This window comes from Protobothrops mucrosquamatus, unplaced genomic scaffold (genome assembly GCF_001527695.2).
Source record: "Protobothrops mucrosquamatus isolate PMUCROS unplaced genomic scaffold, P.Mucros_1.0 scaffold5120, whole genome shotgun sequence".
NCBI classification, from domain to species: domain Eukaryota; kingdom Metazoa; phylum Chordata; class Lepidosauria; order Squamata; family Viperidae; genus Protobothrops; species Protobothrops mucrosquamatus.
This window is the reverse complement of record NW_015390995.1, coordinates 5,011-17,711: the sequence shown is the minus strand read 5'-3', so window position 1 is coordinate 17,711 and position 12,701 is coordinate 5,011. Positions and strand designations below refer to the sequence as shown.

Sequence of the window (12,701 nt, the reverse complement as noted above, 5' to 3'; positions counted from 1 at the left end):
GGGGGGGGGGGGGAGAGATGGAGAAAAGATAAAAATTGGGGTGCAAGGACCCTTCCCCACTTTTGGGGTGACCCCCCCACTTTTGCCCCCCCCCCAAAATCCAGGCCTACCTTTGAGCCCCTCCGTGACGTGGACCAACAGTTGCTGCTCGTCCTCCGGGGGGGAGTCGTCGTCTTCGTACTCCGGCAAGGGGTGGTAGTCCCCCGTGGGCTCCCGGCTCAGCGCCATGGGGCCCGGAACCCACAACACACACAACCACACAACACACACAACACACACACACAACCCCTCCCTTGAAGAACTCCGGAGGTGCCTGCAGCTCTCTCTAAAACTCTGGAAGACAAAAGCAAAGGCAACGCGGTGAACAGGCGCATACACAACCGAGACGGCGACACAATATCCCACACACACACACACCTCAACAACTTGGGGCAACAATTGGCCACAAAGGGAAGGGGGGTTTTTTCCCAGGAACCGGGATCCTTCCCCCGATTCAGCTTCCCTCCCCTCCCCACACGCACCGGGAGTTCCCATTGAGAAGACGCAATGACAGAGGTGGAAGGGACCTCGGAGGTCATCTAGTCCAACCCCCTGCTCAAGGAGGAGACCCTTACAGTGTCACAGAACGACAGAAAGGACCATGGAGGACATCTAGTCCAGCCCCCTGCTCAAGCAGGAGACCCTTACAGAATCATAGAATAAGAGTTGGAAGGGACCCTGGAGGTCATCTAGTCCAATCCCTGCCCAAGCAGGAGTCCCTTACAGGATAACAAAAGTTGAAAACGATCCCGGAGGTCATCTAGTTCACCCCCTGCTGAAACAGGAGACCCTTACAGAATCATAGAACAGAAGGGACCCTGGAGGTCATCTAGTCCAGCCCCCTGCTCAAGCAGGAGACCCTTAAAGAATCATAGAACAACAGAAGGGACCCCGGAGGTCATCTAGTCCAACTCCCTGCTCAAGGAGGAGACCCTTACAGGATAATAGAGCCGGAAAGGACCCCAGAAGTCATCTAGTCCCCCCCCCTTGCTCAAGCAGGAGACCCATTCAGAATCATACAACAGTAGGGAACTCGGAGGTCATCTAGTCCAGCCCCCTGCTCAAGCAGGACACCCTTAAACAATCATAGAACAACAGAAGGGACCCTGGAAGTCATCTAGTTCACCCCCTGCTCAAGCAGGAGACCCTTACAAAAGAACAAGAGTTGGAAGGGACCTCCGAGGTCATCTAGTCCAACCCCCTGCTCAAACAGGAGACCCTTAAAGAATCACAGAACAGAAGGGACCCTGGAGGTCATCTAGTTCACCCCCTGCTCAAGCAGGAGACCCTTACAGAATCACATAACAACAGAAGGGGCCCTGGAGGTCATCTAGTTCACCCCCTGCTCAAGCAGGAGACCCTTACAGAATCACAGAACAACAGAAGGGGCCCTGGAGGTCATCTAGTCCAATCCCCGCCCAAGCAGGACAACAGAGCTGGAAGGGACCCCGGACATCATCTAGTCCAACCCCCTGCTCAAGCAGGAGACCCGTTCAGAATCACAAAACAACAGAAGGGACCCTGGAGGACATCTAGTTCACCCCCTGCTCAAGCAGGAGACCCTTACAGAATCACAGAACAACAGAAGGGACCCTGGAGGACATCTAGTTCACCCCCTGCTCAAGCAGGAGACCCATTCAGAATCATAGAACAGAAAGGAACTCGGAGGTCATCTAGTCCAGTCCCTTGCTCAAGCAGGAGACTCTTACAGAATTATAAACAGAACGGACCTCCGAGGTCATCTAGTCCAACCCCCTTGCTCAAGCAGGAGACCCTTACAGCATAACAGACCGGGAAGGGACCCCAGAGATCATCTAGTCCAACCCCCTGCTCAAGCAGGAGACCCTTGCAGAACAGAGCTGGAAGGGACCCCGGAGGTCATCTAGTCCAACCCCCTGCTCAAGCAGGAGACCCGTTCAGAATAACAAAACAGAAGGGATCCTGGAGGACATCTAGTTCACCCCCTGCTCAAGCAGGGGACCCATTCAGAATCATAGAACAGAAGGAAACTCGGAGGTCATCTAGTCCAACCCCCTGCTCAAGCAGGAGACTTGTTCAGAATCACAAAACAACAGAAGGGACCCCAGAGGTCAACTAGTCCAACCCCCTGCCCAAGCAGGAGACCCTTGCAGAACAACAGGGCTGGCAGGGACCCCGGAGGTCATCTGGTCCAACCCCCTGCTCAAGCAGGAGACCCTTACAGAATCACAAAACAGAAGGCACCCTGGAGGACATCTAGTCCAGTCCCCGCCCAAGCAGGACAACAGAGCTGGAAGGGACCCCGGAGGTCATCCAGTCCAGCCCCCTGCTCAAGCAGGAGACCCTTACAGCATAACAGACCGCGAAGGGAACTTGGAGGTCATCTAGTCCAGCCCCCTGCTCAAGCAGGAGACCCTTACAGAATCACAGAACCGAAGGTCATCTAGTCCAATCCCCTTGCCCAAGCAGGACAGCAGAGCTGGAAGGGACCCCCGGAGGTCATCTAGTCCAGCCTCACCACCCGAGCGGGAGACCTTCTCTCCCGGTCAGACCAAGGGCCGCCCAGCCTCGTCTCCCCCTTTTTCCCACCCCCTCCCTCCTCCTCCTCCCTTGCAACAACAACCCTGCCAGGTGGGCCGGCAAAGAGACAGACAAAGAGGGAGGGGGGGGAGAGAGAGAGATACTGCACCAAATCTCCCCCCCAGCCCGAGTCAGGACTCGAACTCACCACCTCCCCGCCGCCCCCTCCCCGCAGAAGTCCACCCAGTGGCGTCGTAAGTGCGAAACGGCGGTCGTAAGTGCGAAACGGCCACCTTCCCCGGACGTGGCCGGCCCAACGCGGCTCCAGCCGCTCTCCCGCCGCCGGGACTCGTCCGCCGAGGCTGCCCGGGACCCAGGAGGGGAAGGGCGGCCGCTCAGCGGGCGAGGAGCCGCCTGAGTCACGCCGGGCCGGAGCCGCGTCCGACCCCGCGGCCTCCGAGGCCGCGCCTCCCTGGGGGCGGGGCTGGCCAGAGGCCCCGCCTCCACGGCGCTCCTTATTGCGCCTGTGCGGGTCCGTCTCGCCGGCGGCGGGCTTTCAACTGCGCCTGCGCGGGCGGCTTTGACTGCTGATTGCGCCTGTGCGGCTTCGCGTCTGGAGGGGGTGTGTCTTGTGTGACTCTTACTGCGCCTGCGCGGGCGGCTTTTACTGGCGGAGGCCGGCCTCGCCGCTTCTTATTGCGCCTGCGCGGGTCCCTCTCGGGGGGGGTGTGTTTGTTTGTGGACTCAGTGACACTTACTGCGCCTGCGCGAGTCTCTTAGTGGCGGACTTAGTGACTCTTACTGCGCCTGCGCGGGCGGCTTTTACTGGCGGAGGCCGGCCTCGACGCTTCTTATTGCGCCTGCGCGGGTCCGTCTGGGGTGGGTGTGTTTGTGGACTCAGTGACACTTACTGCGCCTGCGCGGGCGGCTTTTACTGGCAGAGGCCGGCCTCAACGTTTCTTATTGCGCCTGTGCGCGTCCGTCTGTCGGAGGGGACGGACTCAGTGACTCTTAGTGCGCCTGCGCGGGTGGCTTTTACTGACGGAGCCCGGCCTCACCGCTTCTTATTGCCCCTGTGCGGGTCTGTCTCTCAGGGGAGGGGCGGACTCTGTGACTCTTACTGCGCCTGCGCGAGTCGCTTCTAGCGGCGGAGGCCCGGCCTCGCCGCTTCTTATTGAGCCAGTGCGGCTCAGTCTCTGGGAGGGGGGGAGGCGGACTCAGCGACTCTTACTACGCCTGCGCGTGTCTCATTGGCGGACGCAACGGCTCTGACTGCGCCTGCGCAATTGCGTTTTAATGGCGGAGCCCGGCCTCGCCGCTTCTTACTGCGCCTGTGCGCGTCCGTCTCTCGCGGGGGCGGGCGGACTCAATGGCTGTGACTGCGCCTGCGCAGTTGTGTTTTAATGGCGGTGCCCGGCCCCGCCGCTTCTTACTGCGCCTGCGCGCGTCCGTCTCTCGCGGGGGCGGGCGGGCGGGCGGGCGGACTCAACGGCTCTGACTGCGCTTGCGCGGGTGGCTTTGACTGGCCGGAGCGGCGCGGCCCCGCCTCACCTCCTCTTACTAGGAGGCTCTGCGCCTGCGCGGCTGGGCTCCCAAAGGCGGACCCAGCCGAGCGAGTCCTTTCTCTCCGCCCTCGTTCTTCCCGCTCGCGCCTTAGCCACGCCCCTCCTGGCCTCCGCGCGGTGCATTCTGGGCGGCGGCGGTTCCTGAGGCGAAGGGGAAAGGCGGGACGGTGGGCGGGCCGGCGTGAGGGAGCCGCTTTTCGCTCGCCGTCATGCTGGCCCGGCTGGCGTTGCTGCGGCCGGGGCTGGCCGCGGGGCGCTCTTCCTACGCTCGGCGGCTTCCCCGCGCCGAGGCGGCCACGAAGGGGCCGTCGCCGGCCGGGGGCGTTGCCAGGTAACCGCCGCCGGCCCCCCGCCTCCTCCCGCGCGGGGCGCAAGGCATGCCGGGAGTCGTAGTCCTCCTTTCCCCTTTGGCTCCGGCCAGGCCCAGGCCCTCCTCGCTGACCGCCGGGGAAAGGCCTGAAGGGCCGGCCGGGCGGTTTGGACTCTCGCCCGCCTCAGCTTTTCCCCGCCGGGGAAGGAAAAAAGCCGAAGTCCGAAGGGATTAGAAGGAAGGCTAGGCCTGCGGGAGGAGGGGGAGGAGCGCGCATGCGCTCTGCTTTGTTTTCCCTCAGGGCTTGGCAGGGGATGGATGGATTGATTTTGGTTTTTTTTTGTTTTTTTTTCCCTCCCTGCTTTCCAAGAAAAAGGGAAAACTTTTCCTTGGAATTGGGTTCTTGGAAAAGTCCCGGCCGGCCTGCGTCAGAGGCGGCCCTGAGGCGCCTGGACAGCTGCAGGGATGGGCCCTGCGGCCTTTGCCTCTTTATTAGGCCATGTAGGATAAAAGGAATAGAATAAGGCAGAATAGAAATAGAGAATTGAATAGAAAAATAGGACAGGACAGGATAGAGGAGTGTAGAGTAGAATACAATAAGAACAAGGTAGAATAGAATACGATATAGAATAGAATAACACAGAATAGAACAAGAATAGAAATATAGAATGGAATAGAATTAGAATAGAAACAAGAATACAATAATGAATGGAATAGAATGAAATAGAAAAATAGGATAGAACAGAGAAATGTAGAATAGAATAAGGCAGAATAGAATAAGACAGAATAGGATAGAATAGAATAAGACAGAATAGTAGAATAGAATAGCAGAATAGAATAAGACAGGATAGAATAGAATAGTAGAATAGAATAAGATATAGAATAGAATAACACAGAATAGAACAAGAATAGAAATATAGAATGGAATAGAAATAGAATAGAAATATAGGATACAATAGAAATGTAGAATACAATAGTGAATGGAATAGAATTAGAATAGAAACAAGAATACAATAGTGAATGGAATAGAATGAAATAGAAAAATAGGATAGAACAGAGAAATGTAGAATAGAATAAGGCAGAATAGAATAAGACAGAATAGGATAGAATAGAATAAGACAGAATAGTAGAATAGAATAGTAGAATAGAATAAGACAGGATAGGATAGAATAGTAGAATAGAATAAGATATAGAATAGAATAACACAGAATAGAACAAGAATAGAAATATGGAATAGAAATATAGAATACAGTAGTGAATGGAATAGAATTAGAATAGAAACAAGAATGGAATAGCGAATGGAATAGAATGAAATAGAAAAATAGGATAGAATAGAGGAACGTAGAGTAGAATACAATAAGACTTTGAATAAGAGAATTAGTAGAATTGAATAAGGCAGGATAGAATAGAGGAATATAGAATAGAATAAGGCAGAATAGAATAAAACAGAATAGGATAGAATAGAATAAGACAGAACAGAATAGAATGAGGCAGAATAGAAATAGAGAATTGAATAGAAAAATAGGATAGGATAGAGGAGTGTAGAGTAGAATACAATAAGAACAAGATAGAATAGAATAGTAGAATAGAACAAGAATAGAAATATAGAATGGAATAAAATAGAATAGAAATATAGAATACAATAGTGAATGGAATAGAATTAGAATAGAAACAAGAATAGAATAGTGAATGGAATAGAATGAAATAGAAAAATAGGATAGAATAGAGGAACGTAGAGTAGAATACAATAAGACTGAATAAGATAGAATAGTAGAATTGAATAAGGCAGGATAGAATAGAGGAATGTAGAATAGAATAAGACTAAGAATAGAATATGGCAGAATAGAATAAGAATAGGATAGAATAAGACAGAACAGAATAGAATAAGACAGAATAGGATAGAATAGAATAAGACAGAATAGAATTAGAATAAGACAGGATAGAATAGAATAGTAGAATAGAATAAGGCAGAATAGAATTAGAATAGAATAAGACAGAATAGAATAAGACTAAGAATAGAATATGGCAGAATAGAATAAGACTAAGAATAGAATAAGACTAAGAATAGAATAAGACAGGATAGAATAGAATAAGACAGAATAGGATAGAATAAGACAGAATAGAATTAGAATAAGACAGGATAGAATAGAATAGTAGAATAGAATAAGGCAGAATAGAATTAGAATAGAATATGGCAGAATAGAATAAGACTAAGAATAGAATATGGCAGAATAGAATAAGGCAGAATAGAATATGGCAGAATAGAATAAGACAGAATAGGATAGAATAAGACAGAATAGAATTAGAATAAGGCAGAATAGAATAAGGCAGAATAGAATATGGCAGAATAGAATAAGACAGAATAGGATAGAATAAGACAGAATAGAATTAGAATAAGGCAGAATAGAATAAGACAGAATAGAATAGTAGAATAGAATAAGACAGGATAGAATAGAATAGTAGAATCGAATAAGGCTGAATAAAATTAGAATAGAATAAGCCAGAATAGAATAAGACAATAGAAGTAAGGCAGAAAAGGATAGAATAGTCGAATAGAATAGAATAGGACAGAATAGAACTGCATGGCACCTTAGAGGCCTTCAGGTCCAGCCCATACTTATTCAGTACACTTTTGAGTCTCCCTCCAGACCGGGCGGCTTACGGCAAAGTTCAGTAAACCGTGATTAAAACAGACATGGGTCAAGCCACTAACTGTGACGCCCTCCCAGGGCACGGCGCTTTCCCCCCCCCCCCCAAGCGAGACAGACGCTGATCTAAACGTTGGGTTTTGGGAGATTAGCCTCTCGAAATCCGGGTGGAGTGACCGATCAAAGGAGAATATTTATAGCATATTTACAGCTTGGGGTTAAAAAGGAGGGCTCCCTGGTGCTCTCGGAGCTGGGTTGTGGTCTTGCGGACGTTTCACGACCCAACTAGGGAACGTCACCAGTGCTAGAAGGGAGGGGGATTGTGGAGAGGAGGAGGGCCGTGGCGTCCTTGGTGCTCTCTGAGCTGGGTGGCTTCCTTGCCGACGTGTCATTCTCCAAACTAGGCAAGGTCACGCGACGTTAACAGCAATATTAATGTTGCTATTAATCAAATTAACAGGCGATGTTGATAGGAACGACGTTAACAGCGGTAGCATCATACACCGCAGTCCTTTCCAGCCCTGATGACGTCGCCTAGTGGGGGTCGTGAAACGTCCGCAAGCAAAACCACCAAACTCGGCCCCCCGGGGACCCCTCCACCCGGAACGCTTTGGCCCCCTTCAAGAGAGAGCTGCTTTTGTTGCCTGTTACAGGCCGCAGCCTTTGCATGGTGGCTGGGAGGCTTGCCCCCCCCCCCCCCAGACAGAATAGGATAGAATAAAATAGTAGAATAGAATGGAATAAGACATAGAATAGAGTAAGACAGAATAGGGTAGAATAAAATAGTAGAACAGAACAAGGCAGAATAGAGTAAGACTAAGAATAGAGTAGGATAGGATAGAACAGAATAGTAGAATATAATAGAATAAGGGATAGGATAGGAAAGTAGAATTAAGGCAGAATAGAATAAGACAATAGGATAGAATAAAATAGAATAGAATAAGACTAAGAATAGGACAATAGGATAGAATAAAGTAGATTAGAACAGAATAAGGCAGAATAGGATAAAATAAAATAGAATAGAATAAGGCAGAATAGAATAGGACAGAATAGGATAGAATAAAATGGTAGAATAGAATAAGGCAGAATAGAATAAGAATAAGATAGAATAGAATAGAATAAGGCAGAACAGAATAAGTCTAAGAATAGAATAAAACAATAGGATAGAATAAAATAGAATAGAATAAGGCAGAATAGAATAGGACAATAGGATAGAATAATAGAATAGAATAAGACAGAATAGAATTAGAATAGAATAAGATAATAGGATAGAATAAAATAGAATAGAATAAGGCAGAATAGAATAAGACTAAGAATAGAATAAGATAATAGAATAGAATAAAATAGAATAAGGCAGAATAGAATAGGGCAGAATAGGATAGAATAAAATAGTAGAATAGAATAAGACAATAGAATTAGAATAGAATAAGATAATAGGATAGAATAAAATAGAATAGAATAAGGCAGAATAGAATAAGACTAAGAATAGAATAAGACAATAGAATAGAATAAAATAGAATAAGGCAGAATAGAATAGGATAGAATAAAATAGAATAGAATAAGACAATAGAATTAGAACAGAATAAGATAATAGGATAGAATAAAATAGAATAGAATAAGGCAGAATAGAAATAAGACAATAGAATAGAATAGAATAAGGCAGAATAGAATAAGATTAAGATTAGAATAAGAGAATAGGATAGAATAAAATAGAATAAGGCAGAACAGAATAGGACAGAATAGGATAGAATAAAATAGTAGAATAGAATAAGACAGATTAGAATAGAATAAGATAATAGGATAGAATAAAATAGTAAAATAGAATAAGGCAGAATAGAATAAGACTAAGAATAGAATAAGGCAGAATAGAATAGAATAAGACAATAGGATAGAATAAAATAGAATAGAATAAGGCAGAATAGAATTAAGAATAGAATAAGACAGAACAGGATAGAATAAAATAGTAGACTAGAATAGAAGAAGGCAGAATGGAATAAGACTAAATAGAAGAGAATAGAGAAGAGAATAGATAGAATAGAATAGAGGAAGGTAGAGTAGTATCGCCGGGCGGGTGGGCTGCCTGGGGGGACCCGCAAGGCAGGCAGGCAGGCAGGCCTCCCTTCCCGGCCACATCGGCCGCCTCCTCCTGCCCGGAGATGGGGGAGCCTCGCCCGTCCTTTCCCGCCGTTCGCTGCCCCCTGATCCGTCTCTTCCCCCCCCTTTGTGCTTTCTTCTCTCCTTCCTCCTAGGCACTCCGGAAGCCATGCCCGCTTCTCCTCCTCCTGCGCCCGGCGCCTTCCCCGCGGCCTGCCCAGGCTCTCCCCGGCTGCGCTGCTGGCCTTGCCCCGCCACCTGGTGCCGCTGGGCCGGATGGCGGCCTGGTGGGCCGGGCCGGCCCTGGTGGGCCTGGGGGCCGGCTTCGGCCGGAGGGTCTTCTGCCAGGAGGCCCCCAAGGTGGAGATGATCTGCCTCCCCGGGGAGAAAGAGCCGGACTTCAACTGGGCCATGTTTTGGAAATTCATACGCCCTCAGCTGCTGGCGGTGGCGGCGTCCATTGTGGTGAGGGTCTTTCCCCGCGATTGGGTGGGTGGGTGGTTGAGGAAGTGGGCAGGCCCAGGTGGCCCGTGGACGGTTGGGTGGGAAGGAAATGGGATCGCAATAAGAGCTGGCAAGGGACCTGGGAGATCTTCTCGTCCGGGCCCTTGCTCAAGCCGGAAGGATGGAGAGATAGGAGAAGGAAGGAAGGAAGGAAGGAAGGAAGGAAGGAAGGAAGAAACTTAGGAAGGGAAGGGAGGAAGGAAGGAAGGCAGCGATTCAGGAAGGAAGCAGATATATTTAGGAAGGAAGGAAGTAGGGAGGAAGGAAGGAGAGATTCAGGAAGAAAGAAGGAAGGAGACCGATTCAGGAAGGAAGGAAGCAGACAAGATTGAGGAAGGAAGAAGGAGACAGACTCGGGAAGGAAGGAAGGAAGCAGACAGATTCAGGAAGGAAGGAAGTAGAAGGGAGGGAGGAAGGAAGGAGACATTCAGGAAGAAAGGAGAAGGAGACGAAGGAGACAGTGATTCAGGAAGGAAGGAGATTTAGGAAGGAAGGAGAAGGAAGCAGATATATTTAGGAAGGAAGGAAGTAGGGAGGAAGGAAGGAGACTGATTCAGGAAGGAAGCAGATTTAGGAAAGAAGTAGAAGGGAGGAAGGAAGGAGACCGATTCAGGAAGAAAGGAAGGAGACAGATTCAGGAAGGAAGGAAGTAGAAGGGAGGAAGGGAAAGAAGGAAGGAGACATTCAGGAAGGAAAGAGGGAGGGAAGGAAGGAAGGACATTCGGGAAGGAAGGAAGCAGACTAATTCAGGAAGGAGAAGGAAGCAGACAGATTCAGGAAGGAAGGAAGGAAGCAGACCAATTCAGGAAGAAAAGAAGGAGACAGATTCAGGAAGGAAGAAGAAGGAAAGAAGGAGACAGTGATTCAGGAAGGAAGGAAGGAGACCAGGAAACAGACCGATTTAGAAAGGAAGGAACTAGAAGGGAGGAAGGGAGAGAAGGAAGGAGACCGATTCAGAAAGGAAGGAAAGAAAGCCTTTATACATCCAAGCATCCTATTCACTTGTGGGGGTCCTCTCCCCCCCCTTGCCAGCTCACCTTCAAGCCATCCTATTTAAATCAAAGTTTGTCCCAAAAAAAAAAAATATTGGAAAAAATAAATAATAAAATCCCGGCCGTCGTTCTCCGGCCCTTTCTGTCTTTCCCGACCCGCAGTTTGCCTTCGGGGCGGCGATGCTCAACGTCCACATCCCGCTGCTGCTGGGCCAGATGGTGAACGTGGTGGCCAAGCACATGCGCGTGGGCGACTACCTGCGCTTGGTGCGCGAGCCGGCCCTGCGCCTGCTGACCCTCTACGGCCTCCAGGTGAGAGCGTCTTCCTTCCTTTTTTTAAATCATATTTTTATTAATTTTTCCAATTTTACATTCAAGTATTTAGAAAGCAGCGTGGCGACTGGGTTAATCGATAGTTCCATAACAAAATCTTTTGTGCAAATCTCAAGTTACACACACACACACACACACACACAAGGATGCTTCTCCCAGGGGGCTTTTTTTTTAAAAAAAATATTTTATTAATTTTTCCAATTTTACATTCGAGTATTTAGAAAGCAGCGTGGCGACTGGGTTAATCAATAGTTCCATCACAAAATCTCCAGTGCAAATCTCAAGTTACACACACACACACACACACACACACACAAGGATGCTTTTCCCAGGGGGCTTTTTTTAAAAATAATATTTTATTAATTTTCCAATTTTACATGTGTTTAGAAAGCAGCGTGGCAATTGGGTTAATCAATAGTTCCATCACAAAATCTTTCGTGCAAATCTCAAGTTACACACACACACACACACACACACACACACACACACACAAGGATGCTTCTCCCAGGGGGCTTTTTTTTAAAAAAAAATATTTTATTAATTTCCCAATTTTACATTCGAGTATTTAGAAAGCAACGCGGCAGCTGGGTTAATAATTCCATCACAAAATCTTCAGTGCAAATCTCAAGTTACACACACACAGACACAAGGATGCTTCTCCCAGGGGGCTTTTTTTAAATAATATTAATTTTTCCAATTTTACATTCGAGTAGTTAAAAAGCAGCGTGGCGGCTGGGTTAATCAATAGTTCCATAACAAAATCTTTCCTGCAAGATTCGTATCTTAAAAAGTAAGTGGAAAAAAGACATCAAAATAAAAGAAAAAGACATCAAAATAAAAAGAAAAAAAAGAAGAGAGAAAGAAGGAAAAAGGGAAAAAAGGAAGAAAGGAATAAGAAAATGATATACTACTTAAAACTGAAGGCCACTGGACTTGTCTTGTTTCGCTTCTTATCGCTTCTTCAGCTCTGACTGGATGGAGGGAAATGGAAGGATTTATACTCCTTGCAGACCGCTGGTCATTTGCCTCCTTTTAGCGGGTCGTTGAGGCTACTTGGAGGCTTATCTGTGTCTTCCTGGGACTTTCCTATTATTCTTTGAAGACATTTTGCTTCTCATTCAAGAAGCTTCTTCAGCTCTGACCAGGTGGTAGGGGAACGGAAGGATTTATACTCCGTGCAGACCGCTGGTCATTTGCCTCCTTTTAGAAGGTCATTGAGGCCACTTGGAGGCTTATCTGTGTCCTACTGGGATTTTCTTATTATTCTTTGAAGACGTTTCGCTTCTCATTCAAGAAGCTTCTTCAGCTCTGACCGGATGGCAGGGGAACGGAAGGATTTATACTCCTTGCAGACCGCCGGTCATTTGCCTCCTTTGAGAGGGTCGTTGAGGCCACTTGGAGGTTTAAGGTCCCCTGAGTGGTGCAAATGGGCGATCTATCTATCTCCAGTCTACAACGCCGTCCTTTCCGCAGTTCCAAGAAGGCTCCACACCCATGGTGGCATTCAGCGACAGCACCGAGGGAACTAAGAAGAAAAAAACTACGGGTCTTCTTAGAGGGGTGTTTTATAAAATTTTTAGGGGGTTCGGGGTTGGCCCGAGAGGAACTAGGGGAGTCCTCTCCGAGGCCAAGGCCAGTCCTGTCTGGGGGGCGCGGAGTGGTAAGGGAGGAGACTGGGGAGCTGGCGGAGGGTGGTGTGATAGGTACGGTCAGTGGG

The 12,701-nt window shown here is 48.3% G+C and overlaps 1 protein-coding gene and 1 pseudogene across 1 annotated transcript in view; one reads left to right on the top strand and one right to left on the bottom strand.

Annotated features, from left to right (window-relative positions):
- Nucleotides 1-228, bottom strand: part of LOC114923619 — a 12,393-nt pseudogene extending 12,165 nt beyond the window's left edge.
- Nucleotides 229-4,312: 4,084 nt separating this feature from the next.
- LOC114923620 (ATP-binding cassette sub-family B member 8, mitochondrial-like) overlaps nucleotides 4,313-12,701 on the top strand; it is a gene marked incomplete at its 3' end in the record, with an annotated part of 13,072 nt that continues 4,683 nt past the window's right edge. Inside the window, exons 1-3 of the mRNA XM_029286806.1 lie at nucleotides 4,313-4,434; nucleotides 9,311-9,620; nucleotides 10,814-10,963. Coding sequence (XP_029142639.1) covers nucleotides 4,313-4,434; nucleotides 9,311-9,620; nucleotides 10,814-10,963 — 582 coding nt within the window. The remainder of the gene's footprint in view (nucleotides 4,435-9,310; nucleotides 9,621-10,813; nucleotides 10,964-12,701) is intronic.